The sequence below is a fragment of the Cydia splendana genome, chromosome 20, assembly GCF_910591565.1.
Source record: "Cydia splendana chromosome 20, ilCydSple1.2, whole genome shotgun sequence".
NCBI classification, from domain to species: Eukaryota; Metazoa; Arthropoda; class Insecta; order Lepidoptera; family Tortricidae; genus Cydia; species Cydia splendana.
Window position 1 is genome coordinate 7,845,256 of NC_085979.1, and position 14,741 is coordinate 7,859,996.

The 14,741-nt window shown below is 37.9% G+C and overlaps 1 protein-coding gene across 3 annotated transcripts in view; it reads left to right on the forward strand.

The window, feature by feature from the left end:
• LOC134800708 (RNA-binding protein fusilli) overlaps positions 1-14,741 on the forward strand; it is a 133,522-nt gene that overhangs the window by 61,608 nt on the left and 57,173 nt on the right. For all 3 annotated transcript variants that reach the window (XM_063773214.1, XM_063773216.1, XM_063773217.1), the window contains exon 2: positions 5,082-5,174. In XM_063773214.1, coding sequence (XP_063629284.1) covers positions 5,082-5,174 — 93 coding nt within the window. The remainder of the gene's footprint in view (positions 1-5,081; positions 5,175-14,741) is intronic.

Here is a 14,741-nt window from a genome sequence, read left to right on the forward strand (position 1 = left end):
GCAATATCGCAATAATACAGGGGTATTATTTAGCAGGGGCTCTAGAGGCATTATGCTAGGTTTTCATGCCAACTGGTACGTCATGTATGGAGTTTTATAGGTATGCATTCTTACTGCCAAGTTTGTGCAACCTTAGCGTGGTCTAACCTAAGTCTAAGTCTGGTAAAAGTTGCTCGGATGTCAAACTTATCCAGGTTGGTGACGATGATGATTGTTTAATTTTATTTGCCTCTTTTTTACCGTAAAACGCAATAACAAATAGTTAGGTAGCCATTCGGTAGCAAAGTAAACAAAAAACGAAGACATAACCGGTCTCAAATCTACAATTGTCTCTACACCCATGTTTAACAACAATTAATGTCAATGTCGAAAGATAGATGTAGCATTATCTAAATTAATTTGTGTACTCAGATCCAAGATGGCGGCCCATTGTCACGTTGACATTTGGCCGTAAGTACCGAGCATGCGCAATGCGTGTCGCGACCCCTCTTTGCATACAATGCTTTAAAAAACGCTAAGCTCTCTGCTTTTGGAAAACAAATGGGAAATTGGGCGATGAATAGCGAAAACGTTTGAAAATTAAATGTGATTTTGTGTCGTACTTTCTATTTTTTCCTTTTTAAGGACGCAGTGATTTAATACAGTAGGTCGGCATGTCGGTTTTAATTTTGGTATTTAAGTTCTTTACGATAAAAATACGAGTAAGTACCTATATTGTAGGTTCTACACCAATAAATTGCGAGATGTAAAAAAAGTTATTCTGTGTGTGCGTCTGTGTGACTATATTTTCACAAACATATGTTTTATTTCGATATTTTCACAAACATATTTTTTATTTCGGCAATTATTGGCGCTTACTTTAGTAGGTATCAGCATTACGAAATTTACGAATGTAATGTAAACGCCAATCGTACTGAGGTCCCTTTTCCAAAGACAGAAAAGAGTTTCGATTTGCCTAGAGATGAAAAATATAAGAACATATTTCAAATTAAGATAGCGAAAATATGAATACATGTATACTTAGTGATTGTAAAGATAAAGATAAATAAAGTCTCAAGATTATTCCCGCCTTTTGTTTACTAACATTGACTGGAGCGGATTGGTTGACAGTTCAAATTGAAAATTGCATTTCACTACGACGATATTAGACTTTAACTTCGTAATTATAAGATTTAAAATCAACTACAGCATAAATAGTTGGCAAGCCGGCTTCTCATTCGCCAGGCGTTTGAAATTGGAACATGCTGGTCGCATGTGGGTTCGGATTGCGAGAAACAATATGGCTACCGTTTCTCCGTAAAATATAGGAGCATTAGAGACGAAAACTTTAAGACAATACTGATAAAGATTATATTTGAATGACAGGCGTATCATGCTATTTTAAAATAGGACGTTAGCTAGTTATTTAAGCAAAATCTAGCTTTGAGGCTCCTTCTGGCGTGCCCCAAGGTTCACACTTGGGGCCTACACTATTCTTGGCTTTTATAAATGATATGTCCAAAGTAATACGTCACTCAAACTATTCACTCTTTGCTGACGACTTAAAGATTTACAAAGTAATCAATTCTATATCTGATTCAATTTTATTACAGGAAGACTTAACCCGTATTGTCGAATGGTCCGAATTAAATCAACTACCGTTAAACATCAATAAGTGCAAGCATATTAAATTCACAAGGAAACAATGTCCCTTAGCTACGTCATACTATATCAATACTGTCGCTCTTGAAGAAGTCTCTGAAATAAAGGATTTGGGTATCATATTGGACAGTCAGCTATCGTATAAAGCCCATATAGACGATATTGTAAAAAGAAGTTATAGGCTATTAGGTTTTGTGTGGCGAAACTGTAAAATTTTTAAAGGAAGTGCGGCTCTAATTACCGCCTACTCTTCGTTAGTAAGGAATACTTTGGAATACTGTTCTAGTGTATGGAACCCTCAGTACAAATGCCATGAAGATAGAATAGAAAGAATCCAGAAACAGTTTCTATTTTTCCTATCTATACATCAAAAGAAAGTCCGTTCTCTTCCGTCATATAAAGATCGACTAAATTTTTTCAAATTATCTTCTTTAGTGAAGCGCCGATGGATTTCAGATCAACTCTTGCTACATAAAATTTTGAACGGAATCATTGAATCTCCCGAACTTATAGGTAAAATAAGTTTTTCAGTGCCAAGACCAAACTCTCGTATAGTCAACTTCCGTCCTTTCGCTCTTAAAACTTACCGAACTAACCTTGGATCTCACGGCACTATACCCAGAATATGTAGGGAACACAACAAGTTATTCAAAGCCTCCCAAGTCGACATCTTATCCATAAGTCAAAGTAGTTTTAAGAATTTCTTGTATAAAAATGCTATAGTGTAGTATAGTATAATAACGCTAGCTACATGTATGCTAATAAGATCTAATTTAACTATAAGTATGTTATATTACTTTATACTTTAGGTCTTAATTAATTAGATATGTACTAAGAATTAACGCATGTCGTGTTTACCTATAATTGGATAGACACTTATTCATGTACTTATGGCTTTTATCTGTAATTTCTGTAGTGTTGTATCTGTTGGTAAACCTTAAATAAATAAATAAAATAAAATAAAAATCGTGGTATTGCATTAATGACCTTAGGTCGTTTGCTTAAAGTACAAAATTTAACTATGTTGCCCATATCAGCTAACCACTAATTTGTAGCAATAAAATTACTACATAATATGTAAATTATGTAATCCGTAAGAAAAGGGACTTTTCGTAGAATGACGTACACGCCATTATTAACAAAATAACAAATTTTGTGGGGTATATGATAAATGCCGCGAGGCACAGACCTTTATTACTGGAACGACACATTTATCAAGTCTGGCAAACACAACTTGTCAGTAAGTAGGAACGAAGTCAACGAAGAAAACTATACTTACTCATCCCTTTCTTTTGGGTGCTCGTACTAGCGTAAGACAAAGATAGTATGATTCTCTCTGACTATGTTTGAGATGAGGATGAGACAGTCCTAGGCCTGTATCTTTTTGGTGCCTTATAAGAGTTAATATCTGGGAGACCGAGCTTTGCTCGGAAAACATATAAAAACTCAAAGATGCGCATTTTCCCAGAGATAAAACCTAGCTAGATCGATTTATCGCCCCGAAAACCCCCATAAAGCATCATCGAAATCGTCAGGGCCGTTTCCGAGATCCCCGAAATATATACATATATATATATAAACAAGATTTGCTCGTTTAAAGGTATTAGTAGAAAGATGTAGAAAGAGTGTATTTAACCTATAAATGGTGCTATATTGCCAATAAAAACTGTAAAATACCAATAGGATCTTTCGAAACGTGATTTACAACATCAGTGTGTTTGGCAGTTACTACATTTTTATCGATATTCAAATAAAATTGTGATACTTCATCACGTAAGCGCCAACTGCATTTAGGTATGATTTAGGTTGCTTTTTAGAGTTTTTAGTGGCAATATTTATTAAGGTTCCGTACCTCAAAAGGACAAAACCGAACCCTTATAGGATCTCCGAAACTTAGGGTTGCCAGATGGTCGGGATTTGGCGGGATTCTCCCGATTTTTAGCATGTGTTCCCGATTCCCGACAAAGTGAAAATTGTCCCGAAAAACAGCTTCAGGTTATAAAACAATAATTTCATGTTCCAAACTGTCGTCGAGCGAGCGAGCGACCCGCGTTGATAATATAGGTAGAAGACTTTGTTTGTTCAAGATCTCAAAGAATTTATACTATTTTTATATAAAAACGTCTATTGGGCAGAGCAGCTGACGTAGTGCCAATAATGTAAAATATCGTTGTTTTTAATACAATTACTTTAATTTGAATGTTTTTTTTTTCCCGACTTAAGTCCCAAAATCCCGAAAAATTGAAATTTTTTCCCGATAATAGTGCCATTCGATCTGGCAACCCTACCGAAACTAGACGGGCTAAAAAAAAAAATAGTACCTATAGATGACAGGAAAACCTATTAGAAATGTGCAGTCAAGCGTGAGTCGGACTAATTACTTAGTTTTTGATCCGATCTCTATTATACGGGTTTTTTAAAGGCAATTCACTCGCGTTTCACATGTAGAAAATACATTGTTAAAAATTGGGTAATGTACGGAACCCTTGGAACGCGAGTCCGACTTGCACTTGGCCGGTTTTGGATACGTACAGACGGATTGTTTGACAGCCAATTAGTGTGAATCCTCTAATGGCGTGTGACGTAACGGATCCCTCTATTTTTAGCGTTTTTATATATAAGTATAAGTGTGAAGGTGACAGAGGTTTCAATTATTGCTATTAGGGCGTTAATTAATTTGTTTATTTTATTAAACTACAGAAGTTGTAATCTATTTGCCGAAGACGGTAAAATTCATGTGATTTTTTTGTCAGAGGTGGAGGTAATCCTCATTGGATACTGCCGGCCCGGTATCCGGCAGCATGCCCGACTCGGCTGTGTTGGAGAATTTTCTACCAGCCGCCTACGGACTAAACCCCTTTTGCGGATGCAGGTTTCCTTACGATGTTTTCCTTCACCGAATCAAATGATATTCCGTACATAAGTTCCGAAAAACTCATTGGTATAATATTATACCACCTGCATAAAAAAATCGTTCGTTCACTTTAACCGGTTATTGAATTACAACTCCTATGGAAATTGCAATAAGATTCAAAATGAACTAATGGAAAAATATTTTTCTAGGCTGTGTGTGGTCCTTTTGGTGGAGTTACTCAGTACTACGGTTACTGCCACAGAACCAGTCTAAAATGTGTCATCGAGATGCGTATCAAAGGCGCGTTATCGGAGAGCGCACCTACACTGGTTTTTTTAGCGTTGGACTAGCCCGCGCTCAAGTGCCAATTAGAATAATTAAGACCCTTTTTTGCAGGTATAAGTAGCACGTGCGGTTTTACTTGACAATAGACAAAGGATTAGCCATCGGGGCCAGTTACGAATCGATGGACTATACGAGCCAGGATTTGAACCCGCGATCTCAGGATTGAAAGTCAGACGTCAGATCCACTCGGCCACCACCGCTTATAGGTTCTAACTTCTAATGTTATTAATTTTGTTTGCAGGTGATCGGAGAACGGGAATATGCCGTCCGGCCGACGCGGAGGCCCTCGGAGGAACTCCAGACCGGGCAGCCCCTAGAAGTAGTTGTTCAACAGGTGAGTTATGCTAATTTTAGGGCTTTGCTTCCAACTTTGAAATTACCCTTTTATGGCCGACTCTATGAAAACCACGGAAGAAAACCGGCCAAGTGCTAAAGACGTCGGCTGGAACCGGCCAAGTCCTAAAGACGTCGGCTGGAATCCTGAGGGCCTTCCGCGAACCACGTTCGACGTGTTGCCTCGCTGTCGCACTTGTAAATTAGTACGTAAGTGTGACAGGGACGCAACACGTCGGTAGGCCCTCAGCCTCCGCCACTGGATGGCTTAGTCACCTTTCCTTAGTACTTATATTATATGACATCTATTTTATTGTATAATTCAGATAAATCGTTGATTGCTCAACTAACCGATTATCATAAAATTTACAACTTACGGAGTACGCTCAAGGGAATTAATACCAATAAAACAGGTTAGTTTGTATGTTTTTAATTGGGATACATAAACGACAGTTGACAGGTCATATTTTAACATTTTTAACACATTTTTATGACACTTTTGAAGGTCAACGCGATGCAAATGTATGCTAAATAGTAAATACCGAGTTTGGGTCTCACACAGTTATCAGATGCACTTTCTCTGAACCTGAACTGTAAAAAATATAGGCATGAGAACTTTTAGAATGTGAATCCAGATTTTTAAAAAATCAGCTTACCCCTCTCAACCCCCTAAATTTCCCCCTAATATAAGAAATGAGCAGTATTGGCTTATTTACAATGTTAATGGTGGTAATTGCTATAAATGTTCCAAATTTTAGGTATCTACGTCAAACGGTCTCTGAGAAAAAAGCATTTACCTAACTGATTTGCAAGACCGAAGTGATCCCATTAAGTGTTCCGTGAACAAAGTTTTGCACGGAACACTAAAAATATGAAATATGAAACCGAAAAGTCACAAGAATTTTCATTCTAATGCAACTCAACACATACGTAGGTCGTAGAGTCTAAAATAACTGCACAAAGGCTATAGAGGTTGAATGTTAGAGTTAGACCAAGAAAAGTCTGCAGCGATTTTGATTGCCCACGCAGTGCAAGTGTTATTTGGGGCATTATCTAGGAAAAGGGACCTTATTGTCGATGGCGCTTACGCCGCACAGCGTCGTGCGGCATTGTATTTATCTCAGATCATCGTTAATAACGTAATAATTTTACAGAAGTTTGACGTTTGACACACTGCGTGGGCTATCAAAATCGCTGCAGAGTTTTCTTGGTTTAACTTTAACTGCACAAAGGCTATAGAGGTTGAATGTTACCACACCCGGTAGTCTGTATCATAAACCTTTGTGTTTACGGCTGGTAACATTGTAATAATTACATGGCAACCTTCACTCTTGCGCAGCTGACGTCTTCGCGTGAAAACTGACGCTTTTTTACTACTTGGTGATTGCTTTGTATTATATCTATCAATACGTTTCTTCTAAGTAAATATGTGACGTTCCACGGGCAAAGGTCGGTATCGGCGGTCGGCGCTTACGCTATTATTAACGACGCCCCAATACTGCGTTGCTACGCGATATAAGCGCCAACCGCCGTGGAACCTTTACCGTGGAATATAATGAATTTCAATATTTAACACATATCCGTGAAAGAATAAGGATCAAAGTCAAATGGCAATCTAACAGTTTAAATCTTCTGGTAGAAAGATGGCAGTAAATTTACTGTGGCTACATAATTTACTTTGACAATCCGCGTTTTTTTTTTCAAATTCTCTTTGGTTTTAGTCAATAATAATGCGCGTCTATTTCAAATTCTCTTTGGTTTTAGTAAATAATAATGTTATACAGGTTGGCCAACGGGCATGCAGTTATTTTTTGGCCACTGTGTATATTCCATGTTATCGAATTAATCTACTAAAATCTAATTATTAATGATAATCAAAGAGAGATCTTGTATAAAAATTTAAATAAACTAGTTTTGATGACAGATCGCTGTCCAGATACCGTAATTAAGTTGATTTATATTTAAATATGCAAAATTTAAATTGCTTCTACCAGTTTCGCTAGTTCTTCGGAAAAAAAATAGTGCTGTTTGTTTTGCTAATGATAGTCGATGTTAACTAAAAAGGAGCGTAAAGCTAGGAAATTAGAAGAAAGCAAAAGATATGGCTCGTCGCGCGAAATTTGCGACGGAAAATATAGCCGTCACGCGTTTTTTCTCACTTTGAAAATATACTTCTGTGCTTTTGATAGTTAGATCTAGATTCTAGATATACGGCTATACGTACCTATACTAAAATTTTACTGCTAATATGGCATGCAAGATGCAAGGTAGCGATATCTATAGTTCGTTTTTTTTTAGCATTAGAAAGAACTTGTAAGAAGGTAATCTTGACATGTCTATTAATTGAAAAACGCTTTTTAAAAATCAATAACTATTACTTATGAAAGTAGAAGAATATAAAAGATCGTATTAGATTCATAATTGTTACATATTTGCCGTAACTTATTTTTAAAATGTGTTTTTCAACTAAAAGACACATCAAGATTGTTTACCTTATTTCTAATGCCAAAAAAAAAACGAACTATATAGGTCAACCATCAGGGGTGCGAAACTCCAGACTTCGGGCATACTCGGCTCCGTTCGGCTGAGCATTGCTCCGAACAATTATTAAGGTTGACACATCTTGACGTCCCTTTGCGTGCAAGACCACAGATAAGATAATAGCTTGAATTTTGGCAACCCTAAATAGCCGAAGAAATTCAAAGGTGTATGTGAAGTCCCCAATCCGCATTGGGCTAGCGTGGGGACTATAGCCCAAGCTCTCTCGCTCATGAGAGGAGGCCTGATGTGCCCAGCAGTGGGACGTATATAGGCTGAGATGATGATGATGAGATGATGATGAAATAGCCGAAAGGGATAGTGCTATATTAGAAAGGGACTGCATGATTCGACCCTGACTCTGAACCGCTGTCAAACTTCGGTTTTGTAGGAAGTTTCCTTTCTGTACGGAGTGTACTATTACTTATTCTGTGCCGTTACTAAATACGAGAAATGCCCATGTACACTGACCGTACAAACATCACCAAATGTTACCAAAACCGAGTTAAGTATGGCATTTATATTCGCTCGGATTAGTCGTTGCCCAACCTGGTACTCATATGCTTAGAACGTGACCTGTAAGGGTACAGCCCTATCATGGCACAATGTCGACTTTCCTCATTTTTAGGGTTCCGTACCCAAAGGGTAAAACGGGACCCTATTACTAAGACTCCGCTGTCCGTCCGTCCGTCCTCCCATACAACAAACGTGGCTCCCATACAACAAACGTGATTTTTGACCGAAGTTAAGCAACGTCGGGCGGGGTCAGTACTTGGATACCGTGACCGTGTTTATACATAATGGTACGGAACCCTTCGTTTGCGAGTCCGACTCGCACATGGCCGGTTTCTTATGGAAAAGCCCTTTGCCTCCTACCCACAGTCTGCTCCTACCTCACTAAGGGCCATTTACACCAACCACATTTAACGAACTGATTAATCATCAAATCATCAGCAGATAAAGATCAGCAGTGTAGTAGGTACCTATGAAACTTCCCATACAATAAAATTTAGCGAACGCTTTAACGGTGACAGACGGTTTGGTACAACAAACCCTAAGGCTCACGGTCCTGCCTATTATATTAAGTTTGATAAAATTTAAATTTAGTTCAATTGGAACAGAGTTGTACTTCTTTACTTTCTTTCAATTTTGAAACAAATAAAATCAACTCTAGTTTCTACATTATAGGCTCACTGGCAAATTTTGGACTTTGCTTCTATGGAATGTGAAGAAGAACAAATCGTGCCCCGCCGATTTTGAACAAATTTGTTCAAAATCTAGACTTTTCTACCTTTACAGTCAATCACCTACTGTTTGGTTCGGCTCAATACTTTAGTTGAAAAAAAAAAACAAAAGGCTCATTAAAAAATTAACGAAGACATCCAGCGAATGTAAACATGTAAAATAGTAGATTGTTAACCAAGGGTTGAAAGACACCCATTTCTGTCGAGGTAGTTTGGCGCTCGAACGCAGTGAGAGCGCCAATAGTCCGAGACGGAAATGGTGCCTTTCATCCGAGTTAAACACTCTACTTTTCATATCGAATGCGAGGAAACCAAACAAGACAAGGCAATTTCGCAAAATCAGTAATTGAAGTATACCTAATAGACCTACGGCCATGATTTTTTTTCCTTAAGACTTACTTGCAATCGGAGACTTTACATGTATGAAGATTAATAACCCCTAGCGAAAATCATTTAGATTGCAATATTTACGAAAACACAAATTTTTTTACAAACTGCTGTATTTTTAAAATGATTTGTTCATTATAGTATGAAAATCAGCGGGATTGCCTCTTACTTTTTAATTTTATACTTTTTCGTTCTAAAAGCCGCAACAGACTACCGGACCGCACCGCGACCTTGGTGCGCCGCACCATGTAATAACATAATAAAAGTATTTTAAATATTAAATAACAATTTAATTAATAATATAAGAATGTTTTATCTTGTATTTTATTTTATTTTCATGAATATAGTGCTAAATAACTTTTAAAACCAATTTAATATCGTACAAACGTTTAACTGTGGCTGTATAAGATTCTGCCTTTGCTTATTTACGCAAGTGTAAGGTTTAAAAAAATATTTTTGGTGTATTCCTTTTGGTTCCCGTCTTATGAAATCGAGTAAATAGAATTCAACGAAAGAAATCAAGAATAAATTGTTTTTAACAATTTACTTACATCATTTTGTATAAAAAAAGGATCAACGTGGGATTAGTAAAATTAAACAATTACCAATTGTTCCAGGCGAGGAAATAAAGACACTATTTTTCCAATTTGTTTCTACCCAGTTGTTTGTGGGACGGGGACGCAGACGAGTACACCATTTTTCTGCACTAGAGCATAAACGTATCACTTTCTGCGCACCTTCTAGAACAACAACGACCCACTTTCAGAGCATGAGATATGAAAAATACAATTATATGTGCCATAAGCAGAAATAAGGACCACCTTTTTAGGTCGGGTTGATTAAAACAAACTTTCTTCTTTATATCGGTTGACAGTATTACCTCATTTCGTTGAAAAAATCACTTGGCAAGCACGAGACGGCTCTGTTCTTTGTTGGTTCCATAAACTCTAGCCGAAATAGCAAAATAGCAGAAAGTGACTGTCGAAAATCATAAAAAATAAATACAACACAATAACAATAATATTTATAATATTATAAATGCGAAAGTGTGTCTATCTGTCTATTACATCTTCACGTTTAAGCCACTGAACTACTACTATTAACAAATTATTAAAAAAAACACAAAGCTAAATTAAAATTTAACATACATAAATATGCTAGAACAGCGGTCGGCAACCTTTTTTTGCGTAGTTTTAGTAGCATAGTTAACGACGAGTAAGTTGACGCGGGCCGCACTTTGTTAATATTTATGACTTTATCAGACATTGTCGGTCCTCACTATTACATTGCCAGAGAGGCTCGCAGGCCGCAAGTGACAGTTTCACGACCCGCATGCGGCCCGCGGGCCGCAGGTTGCCGACCGCCGTGCTAGAATATTAAAATGTATACCATACAATCATACAAACAATATAAACCTTTATATATATTTACCATCTAGGGTTAGGGCAATGTTGTATGGTATCGAAATTAATCTCAAACCTCTCAAAATACGGTAGAAAATGAAAGGGTCGACACGAGTATCTACGGAACCCTAAACCTCATTCGTGAAAGCCAGTTCGGAGCCCTTAATTATGGGATACGCCCGAGCCGAATAACTGTGAAGCGAAATCGAAAAAAAAACATGGCGGTGACTTTCGCGATCTGAGGGCCTACCGCGAACACAGAAGTTCGCCAATTGCATCTTTCTCTGTTACTCCAATTAAGGCGTAATTAGAGTGACAGAGAAAGATGCCCGAAATTTGCAATATTCGGTGATAGCGCATATATAAAAGTCCTCGGCAAGCTCGGTTCTCCATACAAACGTAGTTACGCTCCCATTAAAATGACTAGCTAGATTGCTCTGAAACTTTGTACTTACAATAGGATAAGGTATATCTATTGCTGTAATTAGTTTATTTATCTTCAGATACTAGAGATGCACCGGTTATTCGGTTACTATCCGGTATCCGGCCTATCCGGCAATTATTATAATATCCGGCCAGATACCGGATGTAACATTCCGTGATTTCGGAGTAAACGATTTGGATTAAAGAAACAGTCACGGTCATAATCGCACTCGTTTATTATTTTAAAACAATTTAAACATCCACTCACTTGCACGCGCACTCATTTCGAACCTAGTAATGAGTCCGCGCGAACGTTCACTACGAAACAGGTCAAACCTGCACAATGCGCACCTGAAAAACCGAAATGAAGGTATAATTCCGCCGGCCGAATATTCGGCGGCCGGATACCGAATATTCGGCCGATGGAGAGGCCGAATATCCGGTATTCGGTACCCGGCCAAACAACTATCCGTTGCATCTCTATCAGATAAAAAATACAGCGAATTTAAGTTTTTCATACAAAACTTGTTTTTGCTCTATTTCGTTTGTTTTATAAACTGGAGCTATATAAACTAATTACAGGGCTAGATATACCTCATGCATGTCATTGTATGTGCAAAGTTTCATTACAATCCAACTCGTAGTTTCAAAATAAGAACGAAACTCCGTTTGTATGGGAAGGTGAAAAGTTCAAAGTACAAGTTTGGAGTTGAAACTAGGTCCATGGGGTCCCAGCGCGCACAAGTTGTTTGCAGAAATCGCGAAGCGTCTGGTTGACGTAACTGGTGACCGAAGAGCTGGCGGCTACCTCGCACAATGTATCAGCATTGCGATACAGCGAGGAAATGCCGCCAGCATCCTTGGTACAATGCCTCAAGGGCCTATTTTAGATTTAAGCTAGTTATTAATTTAGTTTAGTAGTACCACTGTATATACATATATTATAAATAAGGCACTGCGTGGGGTTTATTGTCACGTAAAATAAAATAAAAAAAAAGTACAAATAGATTTTAAAAGTTCACATCTTTATAAGATAAGTTCGCCTTTGTACTAATGACGAATGTTATTTTTCCTGTTTTGTTTTGTTTTGATTTTTGTACAATAAAGTGTTTTACTACTACTACTACCGTCAAATGGGGTGAGTAGGGAGAAAACTGACATTCAAACCTCGATAACATTTTATTTTTACATATGTAAACTAATGGTTTATATCAGCGGTCGGCAACAAGCGGCCCGCGGGCCGCATGTGGCCCGCGAACCTCTCGCTTGCGGCCCCCGAGCCTCCCTGGCTATTTTGTATGTAATATTGACAAACGACAATGTCTGCTAAAATCACAAATATTACCAAAGTGCGGCCCGCGTCAACTTCGGTAACTACTATTTGGCCCTTGGCTGCTAAAAGGTTGCCGACCGCTGGTCGGCATAATAAATGTTCCGGACGTTTGTATTTTAGTTTTTTTTAATGATTTTGGGTAGTTCCATTTCATAACTTTACCGATAAACACAAATACCTCCTCACCCCGGTAGTTTGGGTGAGATGGGATTTCATACAAAGGTGATTTTGGAACATTGTTGGATCGATTTTTTTTCTTATGCTCCATTTGTAATACGAATACATTATTTAGGTAGCAGTAGCCTTTAGAAACTATCTCACCCCCCTGGCATCCCTTCTCTCCCCATTCATAACCCAACTCTCCACGCAATCCCTACTCACCCCATTCTTTGACAATTTCAATGTGGCGGTTTGTTTACATAGTTAGCAAGTTTCATAGAATGACACGAAATAATTATGAAAAGTACTTGAGCATGAGAGAATATTATGTATCTAATGACTTCAATCATGTCTAATATCAATAGATTGTACATCAAATTACTTGTACTTTTTATGTAATTTTACCTGCTTCCTCATCCTATAGCTATTGTATTACAGATAATATTCTATTTTACAATGTGAATCGTGTTCGTCCTATTGTTCGTATTAACTGGCATAATTATAATAATTATTATTACCAATAAATATTTTTTTCTCAAACATGCAATGAAATATTGATGTTATGTTCCTTATAATAGGCTGCGAAGTATGACGTTTCAGGTGCGGCTAGGACAAAAGGTCGTTAATGGAATTTCATACACATCTTGCAGGCCTAGGCCGGCAAAGTCCTCTTTTTTAATTTTCATTTCACAGATATTTGTGACACAGCATCGTGGCATTCATCCATTAAAAAAAATTAGAGGCAGTATTTGCTTTATGGTTCGTAATGACACTCTGCCACTACGCTAGGGTTGCCATATGTCCCGGTACGCCGGGACATGTCCCGGTTTGAAGCACGGTGTCCCGGCGTCCCGGCCGATAAGAAAATTGTCCCGGTTTAAAAATCATAGTTATTTAGTAGGGGGCTGGACTTGGTAAATAATAATATAACTACATTTCTACGTTTCGTATGGCCAAAATTAAAAAAAAATGTTTTATGGTACCTACTTTTACCTAATGTCCAATATCAGTTTCTCAGACACACAATAATTAGATGATTATGTAAATTATGTTATTTTATACCTTTTAAAGTCTGTAATGTAGAGCTCGTATTTCAGGCTCCCAAGGGCCTAAAACCTCATCAATGGAACTTCGGCCCTCCGAGTAACTCTTGTACATATGACACATATTATTGTTGAGTAACACTAGCGCTGCTTTCTTACAGATCGACCTTCGGCGTCGCTTAATTTTTAACAAATATAAAAATTTGATTTGAGAAGCTTGGCCTTTTGCCTCGCATGAAAGCTCACCGCGCTGGTTATAAGTACGCTTCGGGCTTATTAAGTAATGTGGAGATTTCTGAGCTCGACCTTCAGCCTCACATTATACCTAAATTTTTGGTTTGTCTTCCAAATCTCCTCTTCTTCAGCTTAGCCTTTGACCTCGCTGCGCCAAGCTCGGCCTGCGGTTTCGCTTTTTAATACAATGGACATTGGTTGGCGTCTATGCTCTAGCTGAGCTTATCCTGAAGCACGGCTTCGACCTCGCATGAATGCTAGCCTCACTGGGGAATTTCGGATTTTTAGGCCCGGCCCGGCCTTTTTAACACGCTTTCACAATTTTGTCAAAAAAATTTCGCGCTCGCTGCGCTCGCGTTTTTTGCTGGTTCACCCTGAATCCCCTGAATCTACATGGTAGCTTGACTGGTCAATGAATAATCATTTAAACACATGGAAAATTTATCTCCGAAACTACTGTGCTAAAATTTTGAAAAAAAAAAACACAATATAGTTCTTTACCTATCTATAGGAAAACCTATTAGAAAGGTGCAGCGTGAGTCGGACTTAATTATAGACATTTCACTCACGTTTCACATGAAAAAATACATTGTTACAAATTGTGTAACCCTTTAAACGCGACGCAAGTCCGACTCGCACTTGGCCGGTTTTCTTTAAATGTCCCGGTCTGAGTCCCCACACTTATGGCAACCCTACTAGTGACTACGCCTATAAAAAAAAACAAAAAACAATGTTTGCTATAATTTGCAGTTTTATTTGTATAAAATCAACATGAACTTAATAAATAATACATTCTATAATTTT